Here is a 17494-nt window from a genome sequence, read left to right as displayed (position 1 = left end):
TCCGTCCAAACGACGCGCCCTCTGCCTGCCATAATGATGCCTGCCTAGGCCCCCTTCTTCCCAGCAGCCGTCCCTTCCGGCCCCCGCCTTCCTCCACGACTCCTCACGATCCTTCTCACTGCCCTCACATGGCCAACATCCACCTCGACGCCAGCAGCTTTCACAACGAGGACGACGCGGCCGATATGACCAGCTACATCCGCGCCGTTTCTCTAGCCATCGCGTTCTACGAGTCAGTCCTGTCGCGCCCTCTGTGTCTCGCATCTCGCCGCCCCCGCTCACCTCCCCCGCTTTTTGCTCAGTTACTTCATCACCCTCCCAGCCGAGTACCGGTTTTACGCCAGCCAGCGAAGTTGGCGACTATCCCCCGGCTGCATCCTTTTCATTGCTATCCGGTGCGCACCATATCCTTTCATTTCATACCTTCCGTCACCTACCGTGGTTGCAGCTACTCCAGCATCGCCGTTCTCCTGTTCAGTAGCGTCGGCTACTATTCCACTTCGTTTAGCACCGCACTATGCAACCGCTACTTCATCGCCGCTCCCGTCTTCAAGGGTAAGTCCCCTGTGACTCCCCCATTCCCACCCCACCCCCGATGGCATCTCCACGTCGCTCTGCTGCTCCGCCTCCATCGACGGCACCGCGTGCCGCCCGGCCCTCGTGCGACTGTGACCACCCCCAAGCTCCGTCCGCTATCGCTCGTGTCTCACATGTCCCCACTGGCAGTGCTCCAAACGATGATTTCTCAAGTCGTTCTCGGCGTCCGGTACGCCATCGCGTTATTACTGAACGTCTGTCGCGGCTGTGCTCACCCTCCCTGCCAGGACGATGAACCTCTCTCGGCGTGCGACATGGGTTACGCGGACAATCTCGATCACGTTTATGGTGTGTACGATGGTGAGTCCTTCCTGATTTCTTTCAGCGCGGCGCGCTCAAGTATCATCACAGGCCGAATGGTTCCTCAACCTCTGGAACCGAGTTCGTAAGTGCATGCCATATGCGCTCAGAGCGACCCCTTACATTTCCCATTGTTGGCAGCTGTCCGAGGCGTGGTAAGTCAGGCATGAGGTCTTCGGGGGTCTGTGCTCATTTAGGGCCTTGTTCCACCAGCACAACAAGTACGTGTGTGCAACTTCTGCACTTTCGCCTCAACTTACGTAACTTCCCAGCTGCACCGCAGGTAATGCACCCCCGGTGCTAACGGCGTGGTTGTATTATATGTTTGCTATGACGTACGACGTTGTCACCCTCGTCATTTCGACTGCATACTTGATCAACTTAGGTTCCAACTCTGGAAAGTGGGTGTTGTGTGGTTTCTATGGCAGTGTTTGAGTGAAGTATTGACGGTGTTTGGCACACAGAATGGCACAACTCGTCAGAATGTCCGCTCACTTTTCATTCCTCCTACCACTATGATTGATCCTCTTGTCACAGTATGCTCACCGATGGGCTGATTTACTTTGTCACCCTCACTGGTAGGAGCTCCACATGCGTTGCTGTTACTGCTACTGACAGTCCTGAAAGGTGCCAACATCTTGAATCTCATTCTTTACAGAAGTTCCATTGAGTCAGTTCAGGTGAGCTCGACTTTTGCATATATATGGCTTTCATGGTCTGACATCTTGATTCAGTCGTCAGGGTGGGAAACAGTCAATGCTTGTTGGGAAGGCCCAGTTGACCTCGGACTCATCACTTGACCATGCAGGGTTTCCATCGGCTATACCGTGACCTGGATTATGAGCCAGCGAATCCTCATCCACCTTCAAGGTACATTGCCCTCTGCTCCGTCCCTTCTAAGCTCCCTTTCCCTGACCAGGCACGTCCCTACAATAGATGCCACAACAGTCCACAATCGCGCCATTGCCACCCAGGTTGTCGTCTCACGGAGCCTGCATTCTATCCCCCGCGCCGTCCCGAACCAGTTCGAAAGCGAAGACGAACACCCATTTTCTACCCACCTTTCACACTTGTTCGTCTCTCTCTCCTTGTCTCATATCGACCCAAAGAAGGATAATGAAGGTGGTTGCAATCGCAGTCGTGCGGAGGGCAGTATCGATGTGGACGATGACAGCCGTTATGACCGAGATCGGGACACCATGGAATGGATGATGCGCACACACAAGTCAATCACGATCCCAAAATACCCTCCTCGTCGCCATGCAGCGCTGCATCCAGATGAGCACGACGTCGACATTGAGGCGACGATCGAGGAGACCATCACCGTCGAACCAGACGCAGATCTGGTTGAAGACTCCGACCTGCAACGGGAGTCGTACCGAGAACCCCCCGTCATATGGTCATCTGCAAGGTCAATGCCTCCCCCGGTCCCGCCAACTCCGCTCCAGCCGGTGCAGATGAAGAAGAGCGCACGCATTTCTGGTGTGGCGTCATGACAATGCCACATGCGCACTGTCTCTTTCGCTCTGCTCTGTCCATTCGTTGGGCTCTCTCATTATCCTTGTGGGTTTTCATTTGTTGACGTTGGTTGCTGAAGTAATGATAGCCTGTCTCCATCGTGCACAGGTCTCCTTCGATGTTCATTCTGTTATCGCAATGCTCTCTCGCTCACCCATGTCACCGCACCACAATCGACATCCTTACCTGACACCCCAACCTAATGTCTGCTTGCCACCCTGTATTCCCGTCTTGCCACCTGGTTCCATCCTCCATTGCAAACCCCTTTGGCCTGTCTGCGTCCCTGGGTTGCGCGTTGTCGTCACTACCACCTGATTACTGCTACTACCTGCACATAGTTCTGCTTCCCTTGCTTGCCATTGATCATGCATTCGTATTGCTGTCGCTTTCCTCCCCATGCTTTCGGCCCTCGATTCTCGGCCCTCGTCGGCGCCCACGCTTACCGCCCCTGCCTGCGCTTCTGCTTAGTATTTCTACCCCTTACGCTACGCCACATCTCCCCATCACCCTCGCCTCCACATCTCCTTGGACTACATGTCTGAAGGCGGAGTATTTAATATAGGCGTACGAGGAGAGATACAAAGACTTATTTACGACGTCGCGGGCGGTGGTGCCGGTGGTTTTGGAGGCGAGGCATGGGGGGAGTGAGGGGGCACCAGCGAAGGTCGAGTTTAATCACAACAGTTGTCATTCTCATTAGATCTGATTCCATGCTGTACTCGATGCACCTTCAACACGATGTACCTCAAGGCTTGACTCTCCTCGCTCGTCCACGCACCGCCCAGAAGGCAGGACACAGCGCGTGCATGTGGCCGACAAGTGCAGCCATGAGGCGGCGGGAATCTGGTCAACCTGTCGGACGAGAAACTAACCATGGCGCAAGCAAGATGATGAGGATCTTGAGGATCTTCCGATGTCCAATCGGTAGGCGTGGTCTACTCTTCATGTGCGACCAAGTGCTTGACAACACCAAACTATAGGACGGCTCCATGACGTAGAAAGGCATTTGGATCACGCGCGGCGGAAGTCTTGGCTAGTAAACAGCCTGATATGAAAGTTATGAAGCGAATTCCGCACCCCCATCGCAGTTGCGCACCACTCGATGCGCCTCCAGCACGACGCGCACCTTCCCCCTCACGCTCACAAAGTGGTCCAGGCACGCCCCCTCGTACGCCGCCATCCACCGCTCCACCCCTCGCACGCCCCCACCGCCCGCCGCCCGCCACCCGCCACCCGCCGGACCTCGAACCGCTGCAGCACCGCACACACCACCGTCCAGATCTCCTGCAACCCGAGCGCCTTCCCGACGCAGTTGAGCGGCCCGTACGAGAACGGGTTGAAGGCGGCCTCGTCGTGCGCGAACCCGCGAGTCGGCTTCGAGTCGTGCGCGTCGACTGGCAGCCAGCGCTCAGGCCAGAAGCGCGTGGGATCGGAGAAGCTGCGCGCGTCGCGATGCATCGACCAGACGTGCACCCAGAGCGCCGACCCGGGAGGTATGTATCTGATGATGATCATCGTCAGCGCGGCCCGCGGGCGCATCTAGTCACTCAACAGGGACGCACTTGTCTCCCACAGTGAATCCAGGGCCCCCAGGGGGCCATCTGGCGCTGCGTGCCGCTCGGGACGGGCGGGAACAGGCGCAGCGTCTCGTTTCTGCCCGATCGTCAACACCGTGCTGCCCAAGGAGCCGTTACATGAGGCGCTCACATCAAGGCGCCTAAATAGGCCATGTCGCGGTGGGCGCGTGTCACCGTCCCGTCTGTGTCGCGCGAGAGGCGCGCGTGGACGGCTGGGTGCGCGACGAGGCAGGCGAAGAGCGAGGTGAGCGTAGAGGCGACGGTGTCCGAGCCCGCGACCATCGTAAGGACGGCGTCCTCGATAAGCTGCTACTGCGAGGGCGGCGGGCGCGACGGGTTATCGTCGTGGTTCTGCAGGATATGCGCGCAGAAGAGACAAGGGCGACGGCGCCAACGCATCAGAATGTGCACGTGCGGGAGAGGGGACGAGGACGCACGAGGTGGTGGAAGAGGTCGTGCGTGGCGGCGCCGCGGTGCACGCGCTGCTTGGTGAGCGCGGAGCAGTTCACGTGCAGTGTGCTCAGCGGTTTGACGAGCACGGGGATGTATTCGAAGTACTACACCCCCAGCCAGGGTACGTGCGAGAGGAACACCGCAGACCTGTTCAAAATTCAGCACGGGTGCTGTTTGTTTGCGAGGGCACTCACGTAGTCGCTGCAGTGAGGGCAGGGAGGAAGTTGTTCTTGTCGGTTCCACTCAGTAGCTCCGAACCGCCGCCAAATCTGGGGAACCTTGTAAGCGAGGAAAGCACGGAGGTGCATACACGGACGCTCACGCCAGATCTGACATGTAATCGCACCTGTATGCGCGTCAGAAGCTGTTGACGACGTCAGATGAGTAGAGCACTTACGAGAAGCGGTCGAACCACTCGTCAAGGCAAACGTCCGCCCCCTTAGTCTCACCCAGGCGGTCGACGAGCATCCGAGCCCGCCGGGAGACCATCACCTCGTAGTCTTTCAGGGCCCCCCTGCGAGAGTCCGCGTGGTACGGGCGTCGACGCTGCACATGCTCGTCCGTGTCTTGGATTGCGATCATCGTAAGCGGCTCCGCTTTGAGGAGCATGCCTTTCATGCCTGCGCGATTGCCCAGGTGTGAGCGCTTCTTCCTGATTGTGTATGGGACGACTTACAAGGGCGTTTTCAATTCAGACCCAGACGGACCCAGAATTGCAAGCATGGCAGTCGGGTCGCGGATCGAAAGTCCATTGGGGCCTGCAATGCACGACCTTCCGTGAGCCGGACAGGCACAAGAAGTGGAGGACCGCTGGACTGACCGATGCGCACGATATCCAACGCGTAGTGTTCGTGTAGGTGCTGGATGCACACGTACCGACGACCTGTAGCACCGAGGAAGGCCATCTAGAACTTGGTCAGTTTACATCCCAGGGGCCCGGGGTATTGGGCGAGTGGGTAGAAGGGCGAGAGGCGGCTGCTCCTACGGCGGCCATGCCTGCTTCGCCATGGGATTCTAACTTAAATGTTGCAATCGCATGGTGGTCGTAGTGTTTACATGGGACCCACTCGTGCGGGCCAACATGGCCGTGGGAGGCGGCGTGCGCGACGCGCTGGGTGCGCCTAGCCATATGTCGGTGGCTCATGCCATGGGAAGCAGAACCCGGAACACGGGTGGTAAATGCATGGCCACAGAGCGTCCTCCCGATTGTTCAAGCCGCGCGGTACTGCGGTGTGGGGAGACACACGCAGGCTTCTGGGGCGAGGCTGAAGATGGGAATGGGGATAGGGATGAGGAGAGGCGACACACCTTGTGGGAGCAGAAGGAAAATCCGGGGGTGTGGCGGGGTGCGAAGGCCATCGAAATCCGGGCGCAGGGATATCTGGGCGAAGCCGAGGCCCTCTCCGGTTACGCCCCATGGCCATCGACCGTCCGCGGAGCCCTTCGCCGTGTGCTCTAGCCTTGTTCTGCTTCTGGAAGTAGGCAGGCTGCAAGCGCACCGTCAGCGGCTGGCTTCGACAGCCATACACCAACTCCGACCACAGTCTTGTAGATGACCTTTTGTCGCAACCCGATGGCTCTCCCAGGATCAATCCGAGCTTCGATCAACTCCGGCAGTTCCCCAACTACCCTCGAAACTCCCGCTCAGGATCCGCGTCCGCCGCCAGCACGGAAATAAGCACGCACCGTTGGCCATCCGCGAACAGCGCCTTCTTGTTCCCGAGCGCGAGGCACCGCGCCATCCGGCGCTTGAACGTGGCGCCGACCGCCTGCACCATGAGCTGCACCTGAGTCTGCGCCAGCTCCGGCGTGATCTGCATATCCCGGCGTCTTCTTCCCCGTCTTTGCGTTCAGCGGTTTTGCCGACTGATCGTGGTCTGCCCGTCGGTTCTAGTGCTGGAAATCTTGCGTGAGCACATCGAGATAGCGAAGAACGGAGGCAACGCACATGAAGGCGCCGCCCAGGCGACGCCCCGCTCCTGGTCCACTCACCACGGCGTTTCTTGAGGCTCCACACAGCTTGAATTCACGCAATCAGCTCATGCCCGCACCCGACCAAGAGAGTTCGGGTGAGAGACGCACCCCATGCAGGCTCAACGGAAGTAGAATCTTCGTACGCCGCACGTCGCTGTTGGTGGTGGGGCAAGGCGGCGGTGTGGAGAACGGCGGTCGGGCGCATAGCGCAGGGCAGGCGCCCGATGCCCGCGGGGCCGCAAGAGGCGGGGGCGGCGCCGTTGCCGAAGGGGCGGGAAACGTCCTTTTTGTCCTCCATCTTGCGCTTGCAGCGACCTCCCGGCGCTCACATGGATTCATAACCGCACCATCCTCGCCGTCGCGCTGTACGGGCGCGGGCTCACCCTCGTCGACCGCGACGCTCTCGCTTGGGACGTCCAGGATAGGCGCCCAGTCTTGACGAGACCGGGCATCGTGGGAGCAGGCAGCAGCAGGGGACCTGGCGTGGCGGGGAACTTGTTCTCGCAGAGGGGCCGGATGCGTTGCTGCTGCGCCGGGTCTCAGATGTCTCCAAGTGCATGGGGTTGGTAGTAAGTGGAGGCCACTCGTCCTCCGCTGGGGCTTCGGACTTGGCTTCGGGTATTGGCCTTGGGGGGCGCGGAAGCTGGTTTCGTCCCTGGATGGTCGGCAGAGGGTGGGGAGGCGGAATTGGTGGCTGGCTTGAGTGCGATTTCTGTGGCTAGCTTGGAGGTGGACGGTGGATGCACGGGCGGAGGCGCAGATGATGGCAGCCGCCCCGAGCAGGTGGTGGCGGTGGAAGTGGGGGATGGCCGCCAGCGAACCAGGGGGCACGGCGTGGCCAGGGGAATGGGAGCCACTGCCACAGCGAAGGTTTGAGCCATCGGGTGAGAGTTCGCCGGTGCTGGGGGAGGAGATAATGTAGGGGCATATGCTAGTACGTGTGAAGGGGCGGGCTGGGGAGCCAGTCCTGTTGTTGCTGCTGCTGGGGGAAGTGGTGCACTCGCCCAGGCCCCCGTTAAGGGAAAATGTGGTGGGGCTACGAGAGGACCGCGCGGAAGGGACCATTGGAAGCGAATAAGCGAATGGAACAGGGCAGTAAAGGGAGAAAGCACGGGCAGTCCTTGGAAGGAACGCAGAACGGGAAGTGAGGCGGGTGCTGAAGACAGTCGAGACCCGAAAAAGGCACCACCGCACGCCGCAGCGAGACCCACGAAGCGGGAGACGTTCATGCGTGGTTGAGAACACGATGGTGGTGGGCGCGACTAAAGACCGTGCCACGACAGCAATCATGGAAGGGTGAAGGACTGGAGACGGGGTGAGCAGAGCGCAGGTGAAAGAAGGGGCTGGAGACTGACAAATGGTGGTGCGGTGCCGTTCAGTGGCCACGCTGGGGTTGGCGTCTTCAAGAATGACACGAGGAGCAGCACTTGGGAGCGCATTGGATGTTCCGACTTGTGACTAGGCATGATTGAATGATGCGCTGTGCTTATGTTTTGAGGTGGGACGCAGGGGAGGAATGGTCGAGATATCATGAGCATGGACTGGAGAAGAACGAGCAACAGTGCGTGCAACCCACCCTTTGTCCCTCTTCACTGATGTGGGACCACAGCTCGCACTACTTGAGCGTGCGCATACCAAAGTTTGCATGGGGGCGGTGTTTTTGTGCGCTACATACTGCAGCGCAGAGAGCCAAACGGTAAGCGCAGAACAGGAAGGGAGGGCGGCCGCAGCAACACACCATTTTGCGGTGCCAGCAAGCCGGGCCTACGAAAGCCATAGCCGCGCGTGTGATGGCCCATTTCTGCAGGCCTGCCAGTGGCTGGGTCTCTGATTAACCAGAGACCCTCCACCGGCGTGTCGAGGAGCCACGTCTGCGCGGGCGGGCAGCGAGGTTGAGCGAGCGTGCTGTGCGGTCCATCAGCCGCTCGCACCGAAACATGTCCAAATGGACCGCACACGGAGCGGCAATACGTACCTGGAGAGCTCCCGGGCACATCTTGGGAGCCTGGAGGCCTTGTAGTTGGCGTTGTGGACTGGCCACGACATGGCGGCGGGAGGACGCGGGTGGGAGGCGGGGCCGCTGCGCCCGCATGCCGCACTGGCGCCGCCCGTCCGAGCGCCCATCGGCGGCGCATTCCTCCGACCGTGACTGGCGCCAATGTCTCGCGCAATTAATACCCCCCGGCCCCGTCTGCCACCCTCCCCGCCCTCCCTTCTGGTCGCTTCTCCCTACACCCCCGCACCCGACCGCGCGCAGCGCGCTCATGTCTTCCTATTCCGCGCACCGCGCAGACTGGTCAGTCTTCTCCTACCCTCCGAGCTCCTTTCGCGCTATTTGCATTGCGCGCCCTCCTCGCCGCCCTTCTCTCCCACGGCGGAACCCCATGTTCGCACGTGGAATTCCTCGACGTCAAGCTCGCTGCCCCTACTTCCGTTCTGCATCATCATAGACTTGCCCATGCGCCTTTCAAAATCGCCCGCGGTGTATTAGGGGGCTATGTGGGGAGACACGTACGTGGAGGAGACTAGAGCACGTGGATTCAAGGCGTGCATTGCGCCAAGCGGCATGTCTGCCCCATGCAGTCTGGCGCGTTGCACCCTCTGTCCTCCTCCATTCCCGATGCGCGCAAGCCGCGGCTTACCGTGGGCGGTCCGAGGAGAAGCGCCAGGGTCTGCGCATACACGCCGCAGCTCGCCGCCACATCAGGGGCAGGGCTTGAAACAGGACCCATGCATGGCTGTCATTCGCCTTAAACCTACTTACTCAATCATTCTACCCAGCGCACGGAAGCAAGAGGAGTTGCGCCAGAAGTTAGACTCTACTCCTGCGATCTATCGGGCCACCGTCTCCGCCACCGACTCCTCCATCCTCGACCTCTCACTCACACAACTTGTTTTCGCCTGCGGGAGCGTGGACGGATTCACCCCGTTAGATGTCCTTGAAGCATACGGCAAACGGGCCCTCAAAGCTCACGATGCTACCAACTGTCTTGCCGACATCTTTCTTGAAGAAGCAGCAGAGAACGCCTCCATACCACTGGCCACTTCAGAATTACCTCTTCTTGGCGTCCCCGTCAGCATCAAGGAATGTTTTGACATTGTTGGACACGATACCACCCTGGGCTTTTCGTCTCGTGTTGGTCACCCCGCCCTCCAACACGCCCCTCTCCTCCGCCTTCTCCGCGACGCCGGTGCACTTGTTTATGCGAAGACCACCCTCCCCACTGCCTGCCTCTCATTTGAGACAAGCTCCGACCTATTTGGGCGTACTACCAATCCCTTCAACCCCGCATTCTCTCCCGGCGCGTCCACGGGTGGGGGCGCCGCCCTGTTAGCCTGGCAGGGCAGTCTCATCGAAGTCGGCACCGACCTCGGCGGCAGTTCACGTTACCCTGCCGCATTCTGCGGCCTCTACGCCGTCAAGGGTTCCGCTGGTCGTTTCCCAAACAGTGGCTCCCTTGGGTGCCTTCCAGGACTGGACGCCGTCCCAACAATCACTGCTCCGCTCGCCCGTTCACTATCGGACCTGCGTGACTTCTGGGAGCGCATAATTCGCATGCGTCCTTGGGAGTATGACCACACCGTGCGTCTAACCAGCAGCAGCCATTGCGTCTGCAGCGCTCATGCTTCTAGCTGCTCCTCTCTAGTGCGTGCCTCTGACATGGCGGCCTTCTGATTGCGTGACGTCAGGCCGGAAATTGAGATTCGGTCTGGTTATGGACGATGGTAAGGTTTTCCAACGTTTGGTACGCTTCAAGGATTGATCATCTCCCTAGGCGTCGTTCTGCCCACACCGGCGAATGCGCGGGCACTAGCTGAGGCCGCCGATGCGCTCAGGAAGCAGGGCCACGAGGTTGTGGTATTGTAAGCTCCTTCCCCGCCGCCGCCGCCGCATCTCACCGCTCACCGCGCCATTGCATTCACTCCCCAGCCATCCCCCTAGTCCGCTTGAAGGCCTCAAGATAGGTTACCAACTCATGTTCGCTGATGGAGGTCCGTGTCCCCGCCCGAGCCCGCTCCCTTCTGACGCACACCCACAACGCCACAGGCGCATCCGCGTTCATGCCCTTGCGATCCGGGGAGTCCATCTCACCGGCCTTACGCACGGTCCAGACGATTCTCCGTCTGCCTCTGTGGCTCAAGCGACTGCAAGCCGTCTTCCTGCGCTGGTGGTCGACCCCGAAAGGGCGCAACGATGCGTGGGCGGACCTGCTCGCATGCTTCCACCCCAGCTCGGCGCTTGAGGAGCGCGGGTTGGTCCTGCAGCGGGACACGTATCGTGCGCGGTGGCACGATGCGTGGCGGCGTGAGGGGCTCGACTTCGTGCTCACCCCGGTGCACGCGCTCCCCGCCATGCCGATTGAGCCGGAGGTCAGCGACAAGGCCACGCTGGTGTCGGCGAACTACTCCTTCCTGTACAACGTGGTGCGTGTCACGAGTTCGCAGCATGTGGGCGCCGGCGTGGCTCCTGGCTGATGTTTCCATCCCGCTAGCTCGACTACGCTGTGGGCGTGCTACCAGTCGGCCGGGTCGACGAGGCCCGGGACAGTTACACTGCCGACTTTAAGAAGAGCGACAGGTATCTAGGACTGAGCGATGTCGCCCGTCAGGTGCACGACATCTACGACGCGGAAGCTATGGCCGGTCTGCCGCTGTCGGTGCAAGTCGTCGCGGGACGCTTCGAGGAGGAGAAGGCTCTGGCGGGCATGGAGGTCATTGAGGCCGCGCTCCGTGAGTCTGGGAAACCCTTCGTTCCGCAGGTTCTGTAAATACCTCGTACGATATCTCCTCATTTCCATACTGGGATATCCCGACCGGGTGCACACTTTCTTGATCCCGGAGCAACTCTTGATTAATTGGTTCACTTCTACTTATCGATGTCTGTCGCTCAATCGCCTTGTGCGTCTACATGAGGAACGTTGCGCATTGATTCGGTGGCGTTCTTCACACGTTCAGCACCTGGACAGAGCATCAGCACCACCCTCTCGCACGGGCGCCAACAGTAGAAGCACTTGCTTCTCGGTTTCGAGCCAATTCAGCTCTTCTTCTCCTTCTCCATAACACACGGAAAGGTGAGCCGTCCGCTCCTTCGTCGCAGTGAACCCCATCCTCTCCATGAGCTCGTGGAGGTTGTCCGGCATGCACCAGAACTCGATCTTCGTGCACCCATGCACCTCCGCCGCCCACACGAGTTCCCCACCATACTCGGGAACGTCCGCTCGTCCGCCCGCAGCCTCGCGACGACGACCGCCTTCGTCTCCGTCCGGAGCTCGCACGTCCACGGCACGAACCGCATCCCCTCCTCTTCCTCCCGCCCCTCGCCCGCCGTCGCCGTCGCCAGCACGTCCGCGTCGGAACGCCCATCCATGCATTACGGTGGCTACTAGTTTACTACAGGCAGAACACGAGTGCGGGGTAACCGGAACAAGTATATACATGGACATCCGACATGTGTGGCGCCGATATTGAAGACGAGAGCGACTGGGAAGTGCTCAAGCCATCCGCCGCCGCCACGTGTATGCGTGCAGGTTGCCGTTGCCTCCCCGAGACGATATGCACACCAGTCCACAAGCGGCCGCGGGAGGTAGGACGATCGCGATAGTAGACGCGAGTGTCCCCCCTCCGCACCATAAGCGGACTCAATGCTTCTGACGAACACAAAGGCGGCGCCGTGGAGCGTGGCGCTGTGGGGTCGCCGAGAACGACGTGCCTTGGAGCGGCAGCATCCGGTCGGCGTCGTAGAGCGAGTCGAGAGGAGGTGCTGTTGAGGGGCGCGCCAGCGTCGGGGGTGTTCTTGCCCTTGAGCTAGCGGTCGAGCCCCTCGACCCTACGCAGGAGGTGGCACCGCAGGTGGGCATGCGCGGGCGAAGGGGGTGACTAGGGTGCGAGGACGTAGTCCTTTGTCCCTGAGCATGTGTCGAAGAGTTGCGTGAGCGGAGGGGTTGTGTGCGCATATGCGGGAATAGGTCATGGCGCGGGAGGTGGGGAAATGAAGTGAAAATGGAAATGAGCATGGACAAAGAAGTAAAGCAAACCAAAAGGAAACGTACCGTAAAGGAGCCGGGGCGTTGCGGGCGATGGTCCGGCCGCTTGGAGGGGAAGAAGCGGGAGGTGTTGGTCGAGCAGGGTTTGGTGGCAGCGGAGAATGTCTGCCGGCGCCGGACGGCGCCGACGTTGGAATCGCCTGCGGGGCGCGGCGAGCACGTGCGCGGAGGGGATCTAATGCGGAAGGATGGCATGAGGAGAGGTGCACATACGGGAGAAGATGTGCTCGTGCATACCGTGAGCCGAATGTTTGCCTTGGGGGAGATGAGGCAGTTGACGACGCCCTCAGCGATGGTCTTGGTGACGGCTCTGGACCTGGATCCCGGACGTGACAGATGATTAGGAGTGCTCGGGCGGGTCGTCGTCCGTGAGCGCGGCGTGCCACTGGAGGGTGCGCGCGGGCAACGTCTGCCGCCTAGCGGCTGATTTGCTGGATGCCGCGTTCTATGCACGCATGCAGAACACACGGGGGAGGACTGCGCAGGTTGAGGAACGTGCGGATCGCAGGGGTCTGAGCGGACGGACGCACGTTGATCAAAAAGTCGCCGACCACGTTCCCGCCCAGCTTGGTCACGCCGAGATGGTTGTCCTGGCCTGAGCCCTCGAGGAGCGCGGTGCAGTCACGGAACTGCGCGACCTGCTTTTCATGCTCGAGCATCTGCACTCGCTGCTCCTCTACCCTCTCGTGCGAAACACGCTGGGCCATGGGGGGTCAGTGCACAGTCCCATCCCATCGAAGGAAAGAGGGTGCTCACAATGTATAGCGGTGCTGCTCTCCAGACACGATGTTGTGCTAACCTAGGTACGCCATCGTCACGGATCGCCAGCCCCGACTTTGCGGTAAGGGGAGCTTACGTACGGCGTTGCGGCGGGCGGATGCGGCGATGTGTGACACAGTGGCAATGGCCACGCCGGAGGGACGAGCGTTTCGTGCACGGTTTGCAGGGACGCGCTCGTTGTGGGGACGGAGTTGGTGGTGCGGCCGGGGGCTGTGGAGGTGGTGGGCGAAGTGGGGAGTGCAAGGAGCAGGGGACTCACCAAGACAACCAGGGCCGCAACAGCGCCTCTGGAAAGCGGGCGGCGAGAGGCGGGTTTGCGTGCTCGTTGAGGACGTTGCGCCGGGAATAAAAAAAAGGGGAGGTCGGGAAGGACAGGGAGGTCGGCATCGGGTCAGCACCCAGTCAGAGACCCGTGGGAATCGACGCGCGTTGAGTGGACACCGGCGCTTGACACTGCCAGCCTCAGTCTCGTCCGACTCCGACCTCTTCAGACTCTGTCTCCAACTGCCTCAGTGGCCTCGTGTGGACCTCTATGCGTCGACCGCAGTGGCCTCTCATGAGGATGTAGGTCACTGCCAGTAGGTGCGTCGCACACTCTGCCCTCTATCTTGTCTACGCGATGACTAGGCCCAATGATTGATCACCTTTAGCACGCTCAGCCGCGCTGTGAGAACCAACGACTTCACGCACTGACACTTTGCAGGCCGCCATCAGTGACACAGCCGTGATCTGGCATGCCGTTATGCTCTAGAGATATGCACGCAACGGCAGGGATGCTGTACTTGGCGGCTTTGGTGCGTACTTTTCTTGCTTCCCGCCTGTCCACATGTCCATCCACCAAGCGAGCAGCCTTGTCGCTCTCGCATAGGCCGACGCCGACACTGACACCGACGCCGAGCATGACGCCAAGCCCATCTTGCTTGGTGGGTGTTCAAATCGCTTCCATCTTGTCCGCTGCAGGCGGTTGCGTATTGAGGGCTTGGGATCCTACTGACCATCTTTTTTTGTCTCTCCCTCTTTCCCAGGCCACTCGACCGTGATCCACATCCGCCTCGGTCGGCAGTCGGCCACCAGCGTGCTCCTCCGAGCGGTGATCGTGATAGTGACCACCATCGCTTCGACATAAACTCAACGTCGCCCCTGCATCAGGATGGCACCGGACAACCTCGATTCACCTCCACACTGCCTGCCGTGTTGACTCTAAGTCGCCCCCGTTCCCGTGTTGCCATGTCGCCCGTGCCGTCGCCACCTCTCGCCTACGTCGCCCACCTCCGTATTTCCCATCCCACTGGAGTCACCCGCATCATCCACACCACCCCTACTCCCCGCGTCCTCTACCTCGCCTGGACAAAGCTCTGTGAGTACTACGGCCCCTCCGCCGCGATCGTGCGCACCGCTGACGCCCTCACGCTCTCATGGACGACATCACGTGCGACGCCCACGCATAGATGCGCCGTACGTGCATGAAGGACATCGTCGGGCCTGAGGGCGGCGCGACGGAGCTCGAGCACGACACGAAGGAAAGTACCGCCTGAATGCGTGCACGTTCTTTCGCCGCGTGCATTCAACTCACTGAAAACCCCCTGCAGCTTGTCGCTGTCCTCTATCGTCCCACTGTCGTCGCGCCCTCCGTCAGCGCACCCAAGCTCGTGGACGGCAACGACCCAACGAGGCGTCCCCCCACTGTCCTTCAGCGTGCGAGGACGATGCTCGCGAGCGTATCCGTGACACTGCAAGCCCCTTCACCCGCCACCCTGCCCAAGACGTCGCCTGCCGCACCCACTGGTCCCAGCCTAACCCGCAGTGCCACGTATGGCGCTGGTGGTCTGAACGGACCCACACACGGGCTCAGCGTCCACAAGGGCGGCTCTCCGACCGAACCAAACGGACCCGCGCCGCCGGTGCAGGGTGGAAACCAGCGGGTAACGGAGTTCTACGATGACTACCTCGAAGGCCACAGCGGTGCCGATGACGCGCCCCCAGATGCACCGCCACTCCCCCCATCGAGGGATGTGTTGCGAACTGGGCGTCGGGCGTCGGGTGCGCACCATCAAATGTCGGCGCACTGCCAAGCAGCTACGGAGGGGGTATCGCGCTCGGCTGGAGTATGTGCGGAGGCTCACACGACGTGGGACGGGCCGGATGGCGGGCTCCCGCTCGGGCGTGAGCTTCTACAGCGGGTACGAGGAGGAGGAGGAGGGAGGGCGACTCCTTCAATACGGTCAAGGTCGGCGTCAAGCTCTACTACCGCAAGGACGTGCGCGGGATGGACCTTTGCGGCCGAGCCGTCGTCCATCCCCGTGTCGCCCACCTCCCCCTTCGCGCTCGCCTCCCCACGTCAATTGGTATATTAGATTACCATCACATTAGACCATAGTATCACTTGTTATGATACACACAGTCATTATTTATAAGCACCACCACCGATATTATTGGAATGATCAGAATCGTCTGCAGAGGTTGGACGATTCAACGCGAATTTCCCATCTACGGCGTCCAGCTCTGGACGCAGTCCGGCAGATAGACCGTTGGAGTGATAACGTAGATGTTTCGTACTAGAAATACAGGGATGGCTGACAGACCGGACAAGAGCGGTCGCATGCGGCACCGCGCGCATGAAGCGTGTCACGGTGCGTGGCCAGGGTCCGCGCGAGAAGCGCGCAGGGATCGCGCTGAGCTCGCGGCGCTCTGAGGCGCCACCTGTGTCATGCTCTGTGAGAGGGGAAAGGTGAGCGACGAGTCCCGTGCTGAGGCAGGGGCGTTGCGACACGTCGAGCGAGGCTGACGAGTCCCAAAAGAAAACAGGAGCAGAGTGACAACGGACCTGTAGCATCATACGCTGGGCGTCGCCCAGTGCGTGTGGGGGAACGACGAGGTGGGGCTCCAGGACGTCGGCTTGCTTCCGCAGGTAGAGCTGGAAGAATGCCAGCGACCCTTGACCATGCAGTCGACCAGCGAGAAGCCATTGAGGGCGTAACAGAGTAGGGACCCAACGCGCCGGCTGTGCCAGCCACTCCCCAAGCAGAGAGCACGACATGTATGCAACGCAAAGTAATATATGTGGCTGTAGGCCCCGTTCATGAGAATGGCGCTCCCCCGCCGGGCCCAGGAACCGCAGCCCCAGCTGCTTCCTCCAGCGTCGCGGCCTGGGTTTCCAGTGGCTGCTGGCCGAGTCGCGCCAGCACAGCGCCGATGCGCAGCGCCTCGTTTCTGCGGGTGCGGGCGTTCGGCCGTGATCGCCGACTGTGGCGCGCTGGCCGCGCGCCCTCGTCGCCGAATGCCTACCACTGGCGCCGAGCGGCCTCGGCCCTCGCCTCTGACCCGAGGCGAGGCGCTAGATGATCGCCGATCATTTTCACGCGGCCGCGGCGATAAGGGCCCATTCGAAGGCGCGCCCCCGAGCCCCGTTCGCCGATCAGGCTGGCCGCTGGACGCGCGTCGCCAATGCGGATGGCCGCACGGGCGCTGCCGCCTCACTGTGGCCGCACCCGCTTCACCACGCGACTCTAACTTCAGTGGCGCAACCGCATTGTGGTCTTTGTTGCTACACGGGACCCACTCGTGTGCGCCTGCGTGGACGGGGGAGGCGGCGTACGACCCGCTGGGTGACGCCGGCGCTTGACTCCGCTGGCAGCTTATGCCATGCACGCCGGGGCGACCATCTTTCTAGTGCCACATTAAAGCCGAGAGCAAGACAAGTAAGGTTTTCTCTCGCACATAGAAACCCATAGAAACACTTTTTCTGGCTGCACGCGGATTTTTACGAGCGCAGCGAGCGATTCAGTGCTTAGGGCGTGAACAGGGGAGCCAAACAAGGACAAATGTAACTTTCGGCGCTTAGACTCCAACAGGACGGTGGCTCCTCTAATCCCCTCCTCCGCCGCACACACATGTACGTATTGCATTTAGAACAATCGAAACATGTTTCTAGGATGTGATTCTGCACTCTTGCCGAGTTTGGTGTGAATCAGGTTTGGCGTAGCTGAGATATTCAGCGAACGACTTTCCGGGTGGTCTAGTCATCACATGACAGACGCGACGAGACGCGTTCCTTGAGGCTTGAGATCTTGAGAGTTCGCGCGGGGCACCATCTCGCATCTTCGTCTCTACCTTCTGCAGGTACGAGTGCTGCAGTCCAGAATGGCGCACATTGCTAGCACTGCGTAGCGAGCGATGTCGTGTCCCACGAAGGCTAGTAAACCTTATAAACAGCTCCCAGACAAGCTCCCAGAAAAATGGTCGCCCCGGCGT

General features: G+C 60.6%; 5 protein-coding genes across 5 annotated transcripts; 2 read left to right on the top strand and 3 right to left on the bottom strand.

Moving 5' to 3' along the window:
- Window positions 1-182: 182 nt before the first annotated feature.
- BXZ73DRAFT_16075 (uncharacterized protein) lies at window positions 183-1934 on the top strand (the record flags this gene model as incomplete). The annotated part of the gene is made up of 13 exons (XM_048017526.1): window positions 183-232; window positions 303-395; window positions 449-555; window positions 727-766; window positions 825-897; window positions 949-1040; window positions 1170-1298; window positions 1362-1382; window positions 1435-1475; window positions 1525-1577; window positions 1632-1639; window positions 1706-1767; window positions 1834-1934. Coding segments are annotated over 13 exons (870 nt in total), but the record flags the coding sequence as incomplete, so codon positions are not given.
- Window positions 1935-3472: 1538 nt separating this feature from the next.
- BXZ73DRAFT_90346 (cytochrome P450) lies at window positions 3473-5350 on the bottom strand (the record flags this gene model as incomplete). Its single annotated transcript, XM_048025603.1, has 11 exons — window positions 3473-3580; window positions 3658-3954; window positions 3978-4068; window positions 4123-4301; window positions 4430-4511; window positions 4551-4592; window positions 4640-4714; window positions 4768-4791; window positions 4843-5065; window positions 5153-5203; window positions 5266-5350. 11 exons carry the CDS (start codon window positions 5348-5350, stop codon window positions 3473-3475), a joined length of 1257 nt encoding a protein of 418 aa, XP_047877328.1.
- Window positions 5351-7103: 1753 nt separating this feature from the next.
- On the bottom strand, window positions 7104-7602 carry BXZ73DRAFT_11380 (uncharacterized protein; the record flags this gene model as incomplete). Its single annotated transcript, XM_048017445.1, has 2 exons — window positions 7104-7455; window positions 7532-7602. Coding segments are annotated over 2 exons (423 nt in total), but the record flags the coding sequence as incomplete, so codon positions are not given.
- Window positions 7603-9153: 1551 nt separating this feature from the next.
- On the top strand, window positions 9154-11188 carry BXZ73DRAFT_47790 (amidase signature enzyme; the record flags this gene model as incomplete). The annotated part of the gene is made up of 6 exons (XM_048019940.1): window positions 9154-10002; window positions 10067-10145; window positions 10196-10283; window positions 10351-10412; window positions 10468-10844; window positions 10913-11188. 6 exons carry the CDS (start codon window positions 9154-9156, stop codon window positions 11186-11188), a joined length of 1731 nt encoding a protein of 576 aa, XP_047877326.1.
- Window positions 11189-12296: 1108 nt separating this feature from the next.
- On the bottom strand, window positions 12297-13170 carry BXZ73DRAFT_101979 (uncharacterized protein; the record flags this gene model as incomplete). Its single annotated transcript, XM_048015077.1, has 4 exons — window positions 12297-12325; window positions 12470-12638; window positions 12701-12779; window positions 12932-13170. 4 exons carry the CDS (start codon window positions 13168-13170, stop codon window positions 12297-12299), a joined length of 516 nt encoding a protein of 171 aa, XP_047877325.1.
- Window positions 13171-17494: the final 4324 nt, after the last annotated feature.

This window comes from Epithele typhae (genome assembly GCF_022376455.1).
Source record: "Epithele typhae strain CBS 203.58 chromosome Unknown BXZ73scaffold_28, whole genome shotgun sequence".
Lineage (NCBI taxonomy): Eukaryota > Fungi > Basidiomycota > Agaricomycetes > Polyporales > Epitheliaceae > Epithele > Epithele typhae.
This window is presented reverse-complemented; position numbering and strand designations above follow the sequence as displayed.